This window comes from Diadema antillarum, unplaced genomic scaffold (assembly GCF_040938485.1).
Source record: "Diadema antillarum isolate AM-2024a unplaced genomic scaffold, OU_Dant_1.0 seq00000043_RagTag, whole genome shotgun sequence".
Taxonomy (NCBI): Eukaryota; Metazoa; Echinodermata; class Echinoidea; order Diadematoida; family Diadematidae; genus Diadema; species Diadema antillarum.
The window spans coordinates 200,611-213,476 of NW_027271155.1; the positions used below are offsets into that span (position 1 = coordinate 200,611).

Below are 12,866 nucleotides of genomic sequence, written 5' to 3' on the forward strand. Positions count from 1 at the left end.
TCCTGTAAGTTTCATTCTAATCCGTTCACGACTTGGTGAGTTATTTTGCAAGCAGACAGACAGACACATGAACAGACAGACAGACAGAGAAACCAATGCCGTAAGAAACATAACCTCCTTGGTGGAGGTAATACCAGCTGAAAACAAATTCATGTGGAATCCTGCCTCATGATATGGTAGAACAGACTTTTAAGCTCATCACCATGGAGTGCCAAGCAGCTGCTACAGACTTACACCATATATATGTAGTGGCATCTAAGCCAACACATTTCTGATTTGGGTTGTTGTTTCTTTGTCTAATTTTTGCCCGAATATTTGTTTTGTACCTTTATCCTATGAAGCCATATGTTGTATGAGGATTAATCAATACATGAATCATACAAATGTAGTGTAAATGGGGATTATGAGAGACTGCAGAAAATAGTGATAGAGGGGAATGAATCTTTGTAACACTATCATTGAACAGCATGCAGATAAACTGTACATATCCTTTGACCTTTGATATGAGGTCATTGCAAAATACAAAACAACACCTAATCAATGTAGTGGCATTTCTGACAGTAAGTGCAATGTAAAGAATAACAGAAGGATAATACAAAAATGAGAGAACAAACATCAAAATATAAATCTTATTAATTTTTTTCGACAGTCCTGTGGCATTGGGTTTTGTGTTTGCCACTTTGATTTGTGAAGTCTAATAGCTTGGTCATGATTGTCTGATGCTCCTAGGAATGAAACAAATATATCTAGAATATACAAGAGACTCGGGGGTCACGCGCTCACCTGAGTATCGCAAGTTCACCTTCCACGCATTCCTGCAGACTCTTACCTGAGAACATTGGAAACTTATTTAATATTCATTAAATTAGGAGGTTTGGACCCCCTGGGGCCCCCAAGGAAAGCATGGTGCCCATTCAAACACTTTGAGATCTTATCCCTATGGTAATGCTACTTGATAAGTTTGGTGAAAATCCATTATGTTGTTTTCAGCAAGAAGATGAAAATTTAGGTCCGCATTTGGAACCCCCCCCCCCCCATCCCATCCCGTTTCCCGGTTCCAAGGGGGTGGGGGCACCCCTGATTCTCCCATGAACAAATTTGAAACAACAGTCATCAATATACTGACTCATTGTATTAACTTAGCTCAATCACTTCCAGTTCTAGAGAAAATCTGTAAAGATTCCTTACAGGAGGGGGAGGGGGGTCCCCTGGGGCCCCCAGGTGGAGCACAGTGCCCATTTGATGGAATTGAGATTCTATCCCCCTAGGGATGCTACCTGCCAAGTTTGGTGAAAATTAGTGATAGGGTTTTCAACAAAAAGATGAAAATTTACAATTTCGGTCCAAAGTGGGGCATGGTGCCCTTTTGATGGAAATGAGATTCTTTCTCCCTAGGGATGCTACCTCCCAACTTTGGTGAATATTCATTATGGCATTTTAAAGAAAAAGATGAAAAGGTACAATTTGGGCCCCATTAGGACCCCTCTAAACCCCCTCCCCTGGGTCCCAAGGGGGGCACCTATGATTCCACCATGAACAAACTTGAAACTACAGTCATCAATGTACTAATTCATAGTATTAACTTCGCTCTATCACTTCCGGTTCTAGAGAAGAAGATTTTTTTAAGATTTCTTAATTTTGGGGGGTTTGGGCCCCTCTGGGGCCCCCCAGGTAGGGTATGGTGCCCACTTGAACAAATTGAGATCCTATCCCCCTAGAGATGCTACCTGCCAAGTTTGGTGAAAATCGGTCAAGGGGTTCTCAAGAAGAAGATGAAACTGTAAAAGTTTATGCACGACGCACGACGCACGACGGACGAAGAGCGATCGCAATAGCTCACTTGAGCCTTCGGCTCAGGTGAGCTAAAAATCCCCTCAATACTCACCATGGTTGAACATTCCTTCTACTGTCACTATATCACTGGTGCTGGTGGGTGTTAAAGTGCCTCCAGTACACCTCAGTGTACTGACACTGGAAAGGGAGCTGATGGAGGATGCCTTTCTAGCCTGTGTACTTGATACTGACTGAGGACGCAAAATTGCCATGTGCTGATGTTGGTGCTGCTCAGGAATCTTTGGGGAGCTGGTCATTTGGTGAACGTATGGCCCATGACTAAGCGTAGCTGTAAAATTTGTGAGAATAGAAAAGTTTGCTTCAGATGGTTTTGAGATAAAATTGACCTTAAAAACATGAACATACTTTTATTTGAATTTGTAATAGCAGGTAGGATGTAACTTCTATCAGCTTGTGAATCATGGTTCAGTGAAAGAAAGACTTCAGTAACAAAGGATGACTTTGATAATGACACAGTCCGGCGATGTACATTGTGCTCACTTGTCTAGCCATATAAAACAATTAGAGGCACTGAATATTACTTGGAATTGCTTCTTCATATAAAGACATCCAGTGCTTCAATAGGTAGAAACTAAGTGTACCTTTTTTGCATTGCATATATTGTTTCATCTTTACAGGTAGCTCATGTAGCAAAAAAAAACAACTACATTTTGCTGTGACTCCAAGCCTATCAAATGGCTCATTTAGATTAAAATCACCATTTAGGAGTGACCATTTCAGATTTTCATCACCAGACTATCTCATCACATCCCTCAGTAGCCTTTAAATCCTTGGGATGGAAAATCATGTCTGTTCACTCCCCTGCCATTTATCATCAACATGTTATAAGCCAAGAGGAGTAGAAATGCTATTCATTGATATGCTGCATTCTTTGGACTGCAAAATCAAGTTTCAACGGCAAGGTGAAGGTACAGTGAGTGGCCTTTTTGACTAACAAAATATATACTCAATGTATTAAGGAAATATCTTATACAACACAGTACTGTTACTAGATCTATAAACTCACAATTCACCCCTAAAAATTTATGAATTCAGTGAAAGTAGCAATAAGAGTAAAACATATCAGCAGTGGCATATCTAGGGAAAACGGCGCCCGGGGCAAGCGCGAAAATTGCGCCCCTAATTTCTGAAAAAGTGTTCAACCCCAACCTCATCCCGGTAGGGACTTTAAACAAAGTCCACTTGATATGCTTTTTCAAGCACTTAAAAGGGGTCTTTTGAGGGTGATATAAATGTAATGATTTTTGATAAATTTTGGCGAGCGAGCGCAGCGAGCGAGCCAAAAATTTTTATGTTTCAGCTTACAAAACATGGAATTCTCGTCATTTTTTGCTTGTCAAATCTTACAATTCTAATCAAGATATAGTGACGGCCTTATAGATAAATTTATACCAACAAACTGAGGACTTAAAAAAATACTCTAAATTAGTACGCGCGAGTGAGCCGAAATTTGTATATTTCCGCATCATCATTACGTTTTGTTCTTATCTTTTTTGATTTCTTTTTTTTGCGCCCCCCCCCCACATATGTTCGAATCCGTTGGCGTCCTCTTTTGATCCAATCGGCGATCGCTTCAGAATGAATGAAATTGCAGCCGCTGCTCCGTGTAACAATTTTCCTACTGAATATAAAATGACATGTGTGAACACAATAGACATTGTCATTTTGTCTGCGTCATCGTCACGTTTTGTTCTTATCTTCTTCTCTTTTTTTTTTTTTGGATAAATTTTGGCGAGTGTTTGGTGAGCGAGCGCAGCGAGCGAGCCGAAAATTTTTGTACTTCAGCTTACAAAACATGGAATTCTTGTCATTTTTTGCTTATTAAATCTCAAAATTCTAATCAAGATATAGTGACGGCCTTATAGATAACGATTTATATCAACAAACTGTAGACTTAAAAAAAAATACTCTAAATTGTACGAGCGAGTGAGCCGAAATTTGTATATTTCCGCGTCATCATTACGCTTTGTTCTTATCTTGCTTAATTTTTTCTGCCCCCCCCCCCCCCCCCGTATGTTCGAAACCGTTGGCGCCTTCTTTTGATCCAATTGGCGATAGCTTCAAAACGAAAGAAATTGCAGCCGCTGCTCCGTGAAACATATTGCCTGCAATTGATTCTATATAAAATGACATGTGTGAACACAATAGACATTATCATTTTACCGCGTCATCATCACGTTTTGTTCTTACCTTCTTTTTTTATGTAAAGTTTGACGAGCGAGCACAGCGAGCGAGCCGAAAATTTTTGTATTTCAGCTGAGAGAACATGGAATTCTTGTGTGAACACAATAAACATTGTCATTATGTCCGTGTCATCATGTTTTGTTTTTATCTTGTTTGATTTGGTTTTCTGCCCCCCCCCCACCATTCAATTCAATTAATTCAATTCAATTCAATCATAGTTTATTTCGATTCAACGAAAACAAAAAAAGACAACATAGTACAAATTTCCAATCAACAAAAATCAAAATTTAGTACAAAGTATACATGTGATGAAATGATATTGTTCAAACATTTGCAAAAGATTCATTTAATATCCGAGATAAATTACATGTATATAACAACATGTGTTTATATATATATACAATAATTAGGAGGAACAATACATATATACTTCATGGACGTGCGGAAAATAGATTCGATTATGGAAAATAGTGATCCACTAAAAAGCAAAGCTTGTGCGACGTGGATCGCTGGATAAATAATGAGTAAATAATCTATTATTCGAGGGTTTTTTTAAACTATTATATTTGATTAGATTATTTAAATCATTTGTAAAAATAGTAGTTATATTGAGATACGCAGGTCGTGAAAAAAAAAAAAAAAATATCAATGTTAATGCCCGGACACTGTTCACTGAACCACGTGTACCGGGAAAATATGACAAGGACAACACACTCGTACGCACATTACCCACACACATATAAAACGCGAGACAGTACCAAGAGGAGAGAAGACGGTAACAATACAAGTCTACGAAGAACAAAAGACAGGAAGGGAGGAGGAGGGAAGAAAGAAGAGAGGTCTGCATACAGAACACACAAAGTGCTGCTACATCAGGACAGGTGAAAGCTCAAGCATAAATTAAAACAATTTAAATTATCTAAAATTATAAGTAGAGAGTAAATATTTTCTGAATTTATATTTAAATGTGACGAAGTTAGGGGAATCTTTTAAACTATTATCTAGATTATTCCAAAGTTTGGGTCCGGTATAAAGAAATGTACTTTGGGCATATGCGGTTCTCATTAATGGAAGATGAAATTCATCGGATCGTCGCGTGGGATAATTACGTACACGACCATTTCGATGAAATAAATCATGAAATATTTTAGGTAAAAAATTACTGTTATAATTAAACATAAACTGACCAAGTTGAAACACATACAAATCTTTTATTTTTAGTATTTTATGGTAAAAAAACAAAGCATCTGTATGTTCTCGGGTATGTAGATTAAAAACAATTCTGAGCGCTTTCTTTTGCAATAAAAAAAGTTTATCTAGTAATATCTGATATGTATTACCCCAAGCAAGAATCCCATAGTTTAGATAAGGTAATATTAAACTAGAATATTTTAGAGTCAATAATGCAGATGAAGGAAGATAATATTTTAATCTGTTCATGACGCCAATATTGCGTGAAATGATTTTACATATGTTATTGATATGATTCCTCCATGAAAGCTTGTTATCAACACAAACACCAAGAAATTTAAAAGAAAAAACTTCTTCTAGGGGAGTAGTATCAAATGTTATATTGCCTGGGAGGCTGTCTAAAGAGTTACTAAAAAGCATAAATTTTGTTTTTTGAATATTTAGTGACAATTTATTTGCGTATATCCATTGTATAACCTTTTTCAATTCTTCATTTACTGTTCTTGTTAAGATATTTGGGTCTGGGTGGGAAAAGAAAAGGTTAGAGTCATCCGCAAATAATATGATAGATAGTTTCTCAGAGGATCTATGAAAATCACTGATATAAATAATAAATAACAGTGGGCCTAATAAACTCCCTTGTGGAACACCACATGCAATTGTTTTATTTTGAGAGTCAAAGCCGTTGACATGTACAAATTGGGATCTTTTTGATAGGTAACTCGTGAACCACTCCAAGGCCTTTCCACGTATGCCATAATGAGATAATTTGGCGAGAAGTATTCCATGGTTAATCGTGTCAAAGGCCTTGGAGAAGTCCAAGAAGATACCTATTGTGTGTGAAAATGTTTTGAGTGCGTGTGTGACTTTGTCGATGAGGGCGAGTAGTGCGTGTGTTGTGCTGTGATTTTCTCTAAATCCAAATTGAGAATTTGAAAATATGTTACAAGTTTTAAGAAAACGTGCTGTTCTGATATAAACTATTCTTTCGAGAATCTTAGAAATAGAAGATAATAAAGATATGGGTCTATGATTATTGACATCATCCTTCTCCCCTTTCTTGTAAATAGGAATTACTTTCGCAATTTTCATACTATTTGGCACTTGGCCGGTTGTAAGCGATGAGTTGAAAATGTGTACTAAGGGATCCACTATTTGGGGAATTATGTTTTTTATCAAATGGTTGTCAATTCCGTCGTGGCCAGGACTTTTTCCTTCTTTCAGATTGGCAACGATCTTTGTTACTTCTTCTCTATATGTAGGGTCGAAAAATATAGTTTTGGAGTTAGGTGAATCTAAAAAATCACTAAAAGATTTACTACAAGGAGGAATATTTTGAGAAAGATTTTTTCCAATTGAAGAGAAGAAGTCATTGAAAATTTCAGTCATGCCAGCGGGAGTGTTGCTGGAGGCATTGCCCCATCGAACTTCAGAAATATTGGATGAATTGTTAGGTGTGTTCATAGCATTTTTTAATGTTTTCCATGTGTTTTTAATATCATTTTTATATTTGCTTATCTGATTAACATAAAAATTTTTCTTCTACGTTCGTAATAATTTGGTGAGTGTGTTTTTTTATGAAACATACTTTTTCTTATTTTTTTCAGTGGGGTTGCATCTGTATTTGTAAAACAAATTATTTTTCCTATTTATGGATCGTAATATAGACTGAGTTATCCATGGGAGTCTTGGAATTTGCTTATATCTATTTTTTATGTTACGCAGGGGAATGTGGTTATCAATTTCGGAGGTAATAGTAGATATGAGATAGTCATAAGACAAGTTGACATCGGTAGTGTTGTATACAGCAGACCAATCAATTTCTTTTCAACTGTTTTGGAGACTTGTAAGATTATCTGCAGTAATCTTACGTCGCTTATGATAATTATTTTGTTTAGTCAATTTGATTGGAACCTGGGCAAATATAGGATAATGGTCAGTGATGTCTGAGAGGACGATACCAGACTCAGGAATGTTGTCTATGAGGGTAGCCGATTGGCTGGCGACGCGGGTAGGCTTGGAAATTAATGGTAAAAACGAAGCAGACATTAATATTTCTATAAATTCTTGTCGGCTATTTTGGGAGTTACATTTCATGAGATCGATATTAAAATCGCCCATCAGAAATGTATCTTTATTGAGTATAATGGGATTTTGTACTAAATCCTGCAAAACTGTCAAGAAATCATTCAAATTCGACCGAGGGGGTCTGTAGATTACGCCAATCACAGTATTTTTTCCATGTGGATTTATCAATTCAATAAATAGGGATTCGAGTACATCGCTCATAACACTATCTCCTCATGTATAATATATCTAAATTTTTTCGAGATATACAAACCAACTCCACCACCAACTCTCTCGTTTCTATTTCTAAATACAAATTCGAATCCGGGTAAAGAAAATAAATGACTGATATTGGAATTCAACCATGTTTCTGTAAGCCCTATGATGGAGCAAGATTTTTGATCTGGGTTTTCTAAGAATAAACGCAACTTGTCGAAGTTTCTATTAATACTGCGTATGTTTAAGTGAGCTAACAAAAATGTTTCGTCATCTGTATTCATAATACGATTTTTGTACTGATTTTCAGTCAAATAAACATATGATGGTTTCTGAACCGGATCATTTAAGTCAAAATTATATTCAAATTCTTGTGTTGAGGTATTGTATTTATCGGATATATAATCTTCATACGAACTGGAAATAATGTTTGCATGATCAGATTCAGAGTGCCTTACTGTATCATAAAATTCTCCCTCCCTCCCCCCGCGAGTTTTTTTTTCTTTTCTTTTTTCTTTTTTTCTTCTTCTTCTTCGTTTTTCCTTTTCTTTTTTTTTCTTCCTCTTCTTCGTTTTTTTCCCCCGTTTTTTGCGCCCCCAAGGAGTGGCGCCCGGGGCACGTGCCCCCCTTGCCCCCCCTAGATACGCCACTGCATATCAGTGGCATTTGAGGAAAAACAGACACTCTGTTCATAAGTTTTGGCACTCCATCACTGGATAAGAAGGGAGTAATAATTTGTGATGTCATAAACATAGAACAACATGAAGAAAGTATGATGAGAATTCTACAAAGATTCTCATTTTTCTGGTACACAATTAACCCGTTCCTTCCGCAATTCTCTGAGTGCCTTTAATGCCCCCAAACGAGATTCTTTTCGCCCGTCGACAGAGAGGCACACAGGTTGGTAATCCAGCTGTGTGAAGGCAGTCAAGTGGTTCATTGTGTCCCCCTTTCTACAGTCAACTACATGTGCCCGTGATTAATGGAAATATCGATCGGGTGCAAGGTATGAATAGAGCGTGCGCTGATGAGCTCTCAGAATCTTTTGTTCTACACAAAACCAGGTACCTGAATGAGGTGACTGGGGTCAGCGAACCCGCATTTCTAACTGATCTCAGCCTTGATCATTATGTACAAGTTTACAGCAGAACAAGCCAAAAACTAAATCAGGAAAAGGTACATAATACTGTAAAACCCCCTTTTTTTTAAACAGCAGGAGAACAAATCCTGATAGAATAAACTCTGATCTTTTTATCAAACCCACTTTTCTGAGCATTTTAACACAAAGAAACATGAACTTAGGTCACTGAAGCAGGCACCCTTGTCTTCATTTTGGGAACCTGGTAAACCAGGTTCCCGTATATCAGTTGCTCCCATGGGAACCTGGTAAACCAGGTTCCCGTAAGGAACGGGTCAAAAAGAGCACTCAGTTTACCGGCAACTAATTCAGAAGGCAAGGGAAATAATATACCCAGGCCCTCATGACACACAAATATAAAGTGGTATGTCAGTGATAAAATGAGATATGTACTTTTCATGAAAGATGAAATTTGGTGAAATTATCTTCATACCACATTTCCACTATACTACTATGACATTACAAATTGCTGTATCCTTCATATCCAGCAATGACAGCAAACTTCATGACTTTGAGGCAGATGGTCCTCAAACTTCATTGATGCATGTGTTCTTCTATTTCTGCATTTACTGAATACACATGTTTCGAGGTAAATTGCCCTTTAAAGCACCAAAATTATTATTTATACACACACTCACATTCATGTCTGCTGCCAATTACATTAATTGATAACTTGAAAACTCTTTATAATATTTCTCCAAGTCTACTGACCATTAGCAAAGACATTGGTCATCGGTCTCACTGCCCTCCGGGGTTGCTTTCTTCTCTTGCGTCTGCGAAGCAGGCTAGCAGTTACCATGAGGCCAGTGACTGTAATAGACAAGGCAACTGCAAGCACCACCTTAGTCCTTGTAGTTAATGGCATCGTACTAACACTCCTTTCAGCAACAATACAGCAAGTTCTCCAACCAAAAATAAAGGCTTTCGTTGTCAGCTCTATCTCCTTGCTGATGTCTGCTTTTCACAATCCTTTGTATCAAACTGTCCAAAAGCAACTTCTTGAAGATGCAGTTGCTATGCACAAAGTGTAGTGATGGTTATAAAAGTCAGCAATTCCCCTGTACGAGAGAGAAACAAGAAAGTTCTTTACAAAAACATGACAACACAGTACTTGACCTAGCTATCCAATTCAGCAATTTTTTGCATTACCAGTATCTTATACCATTAGTACAAGGTGCAACCGAATTTAAATGAGCACCAGAGAAGCGAACCTACTTTGAAAAGCAATTCTACCATAATTTTTTTTTTTGTCTTCAATAGTATCAAAGAACTGTACAAAGTATAAGATCAAGCTTTACAAGATTATGCCTTCACTGCATTATCTGAAACGTATCCACTGTCACTTCTAGGTAATTTGGACAGCCTCAATCCATTAGTAATTGAACTGCCCGAAACTGCCCGTCCGCTTTAAAAAAAAAAATAGTATTATGCTTTACTGTTTTTATTGTTTTCATATAGAATAATATGTAACGTAATTTGAAAGAGGTCAAGTGTCGACAAAAGTGTATCAGAATTATTTCTGTGACACACAAGTCTCTTGGTATTCAAAGTCTTAATAGGCTTTAAAATAAACATAAGTTAAAAAGGGTCAATACCATTGTGACTTATGGGACAAAGTGACAATTTTCGGCAATTTCAAACCAGTATTTTGAGAAAATAGTTTCATCAAATGCATTTTCTCAGTTCATGGTCAGATCCTTCATATCACAGTTTATGAAAACACCATACTTAGTTTGAAAAGTATCATTGCATTTACGTACAGCAACAAAAAATTGCTGTCGTGACTTATGGGACACCTGAGGACCACCGTTTTTCACATGGGAAAGTAAGTTCTGAAATATTCTTACACACAGAGTCTCTGGAAAGATATTTTCTTTCCTGAATGTAGCAAAGGGTTGGTGCTTACCCTGAGCCAAGTGGTATGAATATCTACTCATTGGTGCAGTAGCAGGATAGGGAAAACCAGTGTGACTGATGGCACACAAAAACGTGACTTATGGGACGCTATCAACTACCACATTTTGAGATTGAGAGAATAATATTTACTGATGCCGGAACAAGTTCTATAACATCATCAAACCAATCTATGACCAAAGAACATTCAGAAAATAAGCCATCTGAGAATTACACAAGCTGTATTACGATCATAATAGTGTATCAGAAATGATACATAAATTTTGCAAAAATTGGCAATTTTCATGAAAAATGAAGGTTTTTCGGACATAACTCCACTCCACGTTCACCAATGTTCACAAATGAGGTATCAAAATATCCGTTGTGAAAGGCTGCTTTGAGTAAACAATACCAGATCATCTAATTAAGCTTCATTAATCATCTATACTCAATAGTTTGATTTTCATAAAATGCAACCTTTCCGTGGAATTGACCAAAGGACAAAAATAAACATGCAGGGATCTATTTTGCATAATTTAGAAAGTTGTCGAAATGAGAGTGATATTTATCGATGTCCGTTGTACCTTCTAGGGAACAATAGGCCATATGAATGGAATCTGCAGTTGCTAAAGGGTTAATACTACCCCAGTATGCATGGTTGCCCTTAAATCTCCTGGTCTTCTTACATATTAATATAGATTATTAATGATTCAGCAATTTTTATACATTGTATACTCCTGAAACACTCTGACTTGGAAATGACTTTTAAGACAACAAAATATGTAAAATGGCTTTTAAAAATCTGTAAACTTGTCCAAATAAGTTTCAATTTCCAATGTAAATTAAACATTGTTCACATTCTGAACAGAATGTTTTGACAATTTGGCTTCAATTAACCAGTGACAACCCTATCAATTGTCATAAGGATTCAAAAGCTCACTTTGTCATAAGTAGGCCTTCTGTTTTCTGTCAATCAATGGCAACACTTAAAGGGAAATGGGGCATAGAGTATAGGTACCGTAACAAAGGTGTGTATAGCATACCTATCACAACTCAAAATTGAGATGGAACCAGTTATGATGTGAAGGAGAGGAACTCAAGAATACTCTATTGAGTATTGGATTAATTCAAAGGTTACTAAAGTACCTTTCAGTTAAGGGAGTTAATCAAGCTACACGTCATGGCATCCCCTCATGACACAAAGCTTGAGTTCATCCCAGTATAGCTTCATATAAGAGCTGCTACAAGGGATTATTGCATCAAGGTATCACAGTACACTTAACTCCCCTCCCACCTTACTGCAGGGAGGACTACCAGATAGCAATGCCGCGCTGGCTAACAATGGCTCACGTTGGTCCAACGTCATGCTTGTACCGTGGCCTAATGTCAAAAACATGATGTTGGCGCAACATCATTTTGGTCGAGGGGCCAACATTGGCCCAACAGTGAAAGCTTGACATTAGACTAACGTTGATACAATGTTAACAGAACATCAAAAACATGACATTGGCCAGACGTCATTTTGGCCAGCGGGCCAACATTGGCCCAACAGTGAAAACTTGACATTGAACCAATGTTGGCACAGTTAGACCAACGTCATAACATATGTTTTTTCACCTTCACGGTTGGACACTAACATTTTTCTCTGGTGGCCCATTCGAGCAACTAAAATCTTTGAATTTGAAATTTTGGTGACCCAAAAAAGAAATGTAATGCCCCCCCCCCCCTCAAAAAAAAAAAACAAAACAAAACAAAACAAAACAAAACTCAATAAATAAAAATTCATCTTGAATTGTTGCCTGATCAGGCCACCAAAAGATTACCATTAGATCCATGGAAATACGGTATGTGGCCCAACATCAAATTTTTAGTGGTCCTGGGCTACCACTATAAATCATAATGTCAAGCCCTGATCTTGATACAGTTGAACCTCTCTTATCCGGCCTCCCTTTATCCGGATCTCTCTATTATACGGACGCAATCTCGCTGTGATTTTTTTAAAATAATTACGGGAGGAAAGGGGGATTCCCAACTCCTTGACAACTCCTACCCAAACACACATGAATTATATATTACTTCCAACATGATTAACATACATTACATCAAATATCCTTCCAAATTGCTTACCTTCAGACAATTCAACATCCCCAAACATCCTCAAATGTAACAATGAAAAGGTTGCAGTATACACATTACTACATGTGGTACTACAATGGGCTACATCAGTACGGTACATTTGTATGTTATGTACATGTATAAAGCATTGAGTCTCCCGTATCCGGCCAAATCCCTTATCCGGATGAGCCCCGGTCCCGACTTGTCC

At 37.4% G+C, this 12,866-nt stretch overlaps 1 protein-coding gene across 1 annotated transcript in view; it reads right to left on the bottom strand.

Annotated features, from left to right (window-relative positions):
* Positions 1 to 12,866, bottom strand: part of LOC139725479 (mitoguardin 2-like) — a 40,982-nt gene that overhangs the window by 25,855 nt on the left and 2,261 nt on the right. The window contains exons 2-3 of the mRNA XM_071636554.1: positions 9,362 to 9,708; positions 1,886 to 2,122 (exon numbers count right to left, since the gene is read on the bottom strand). Of these exons, the coding sequence (XP_071492655.1) occupies positions 1,886 to 2,122; positions 9,362 to 9,515 (391 nt within the window). The 5' untranslated portion in view covers positions 9,516 to 9,708. The remainder of the gene's footprint in view (positions 1 to 1,885; positions 2,123 to 9,361; positions 9,709 to 12,866) is intronic.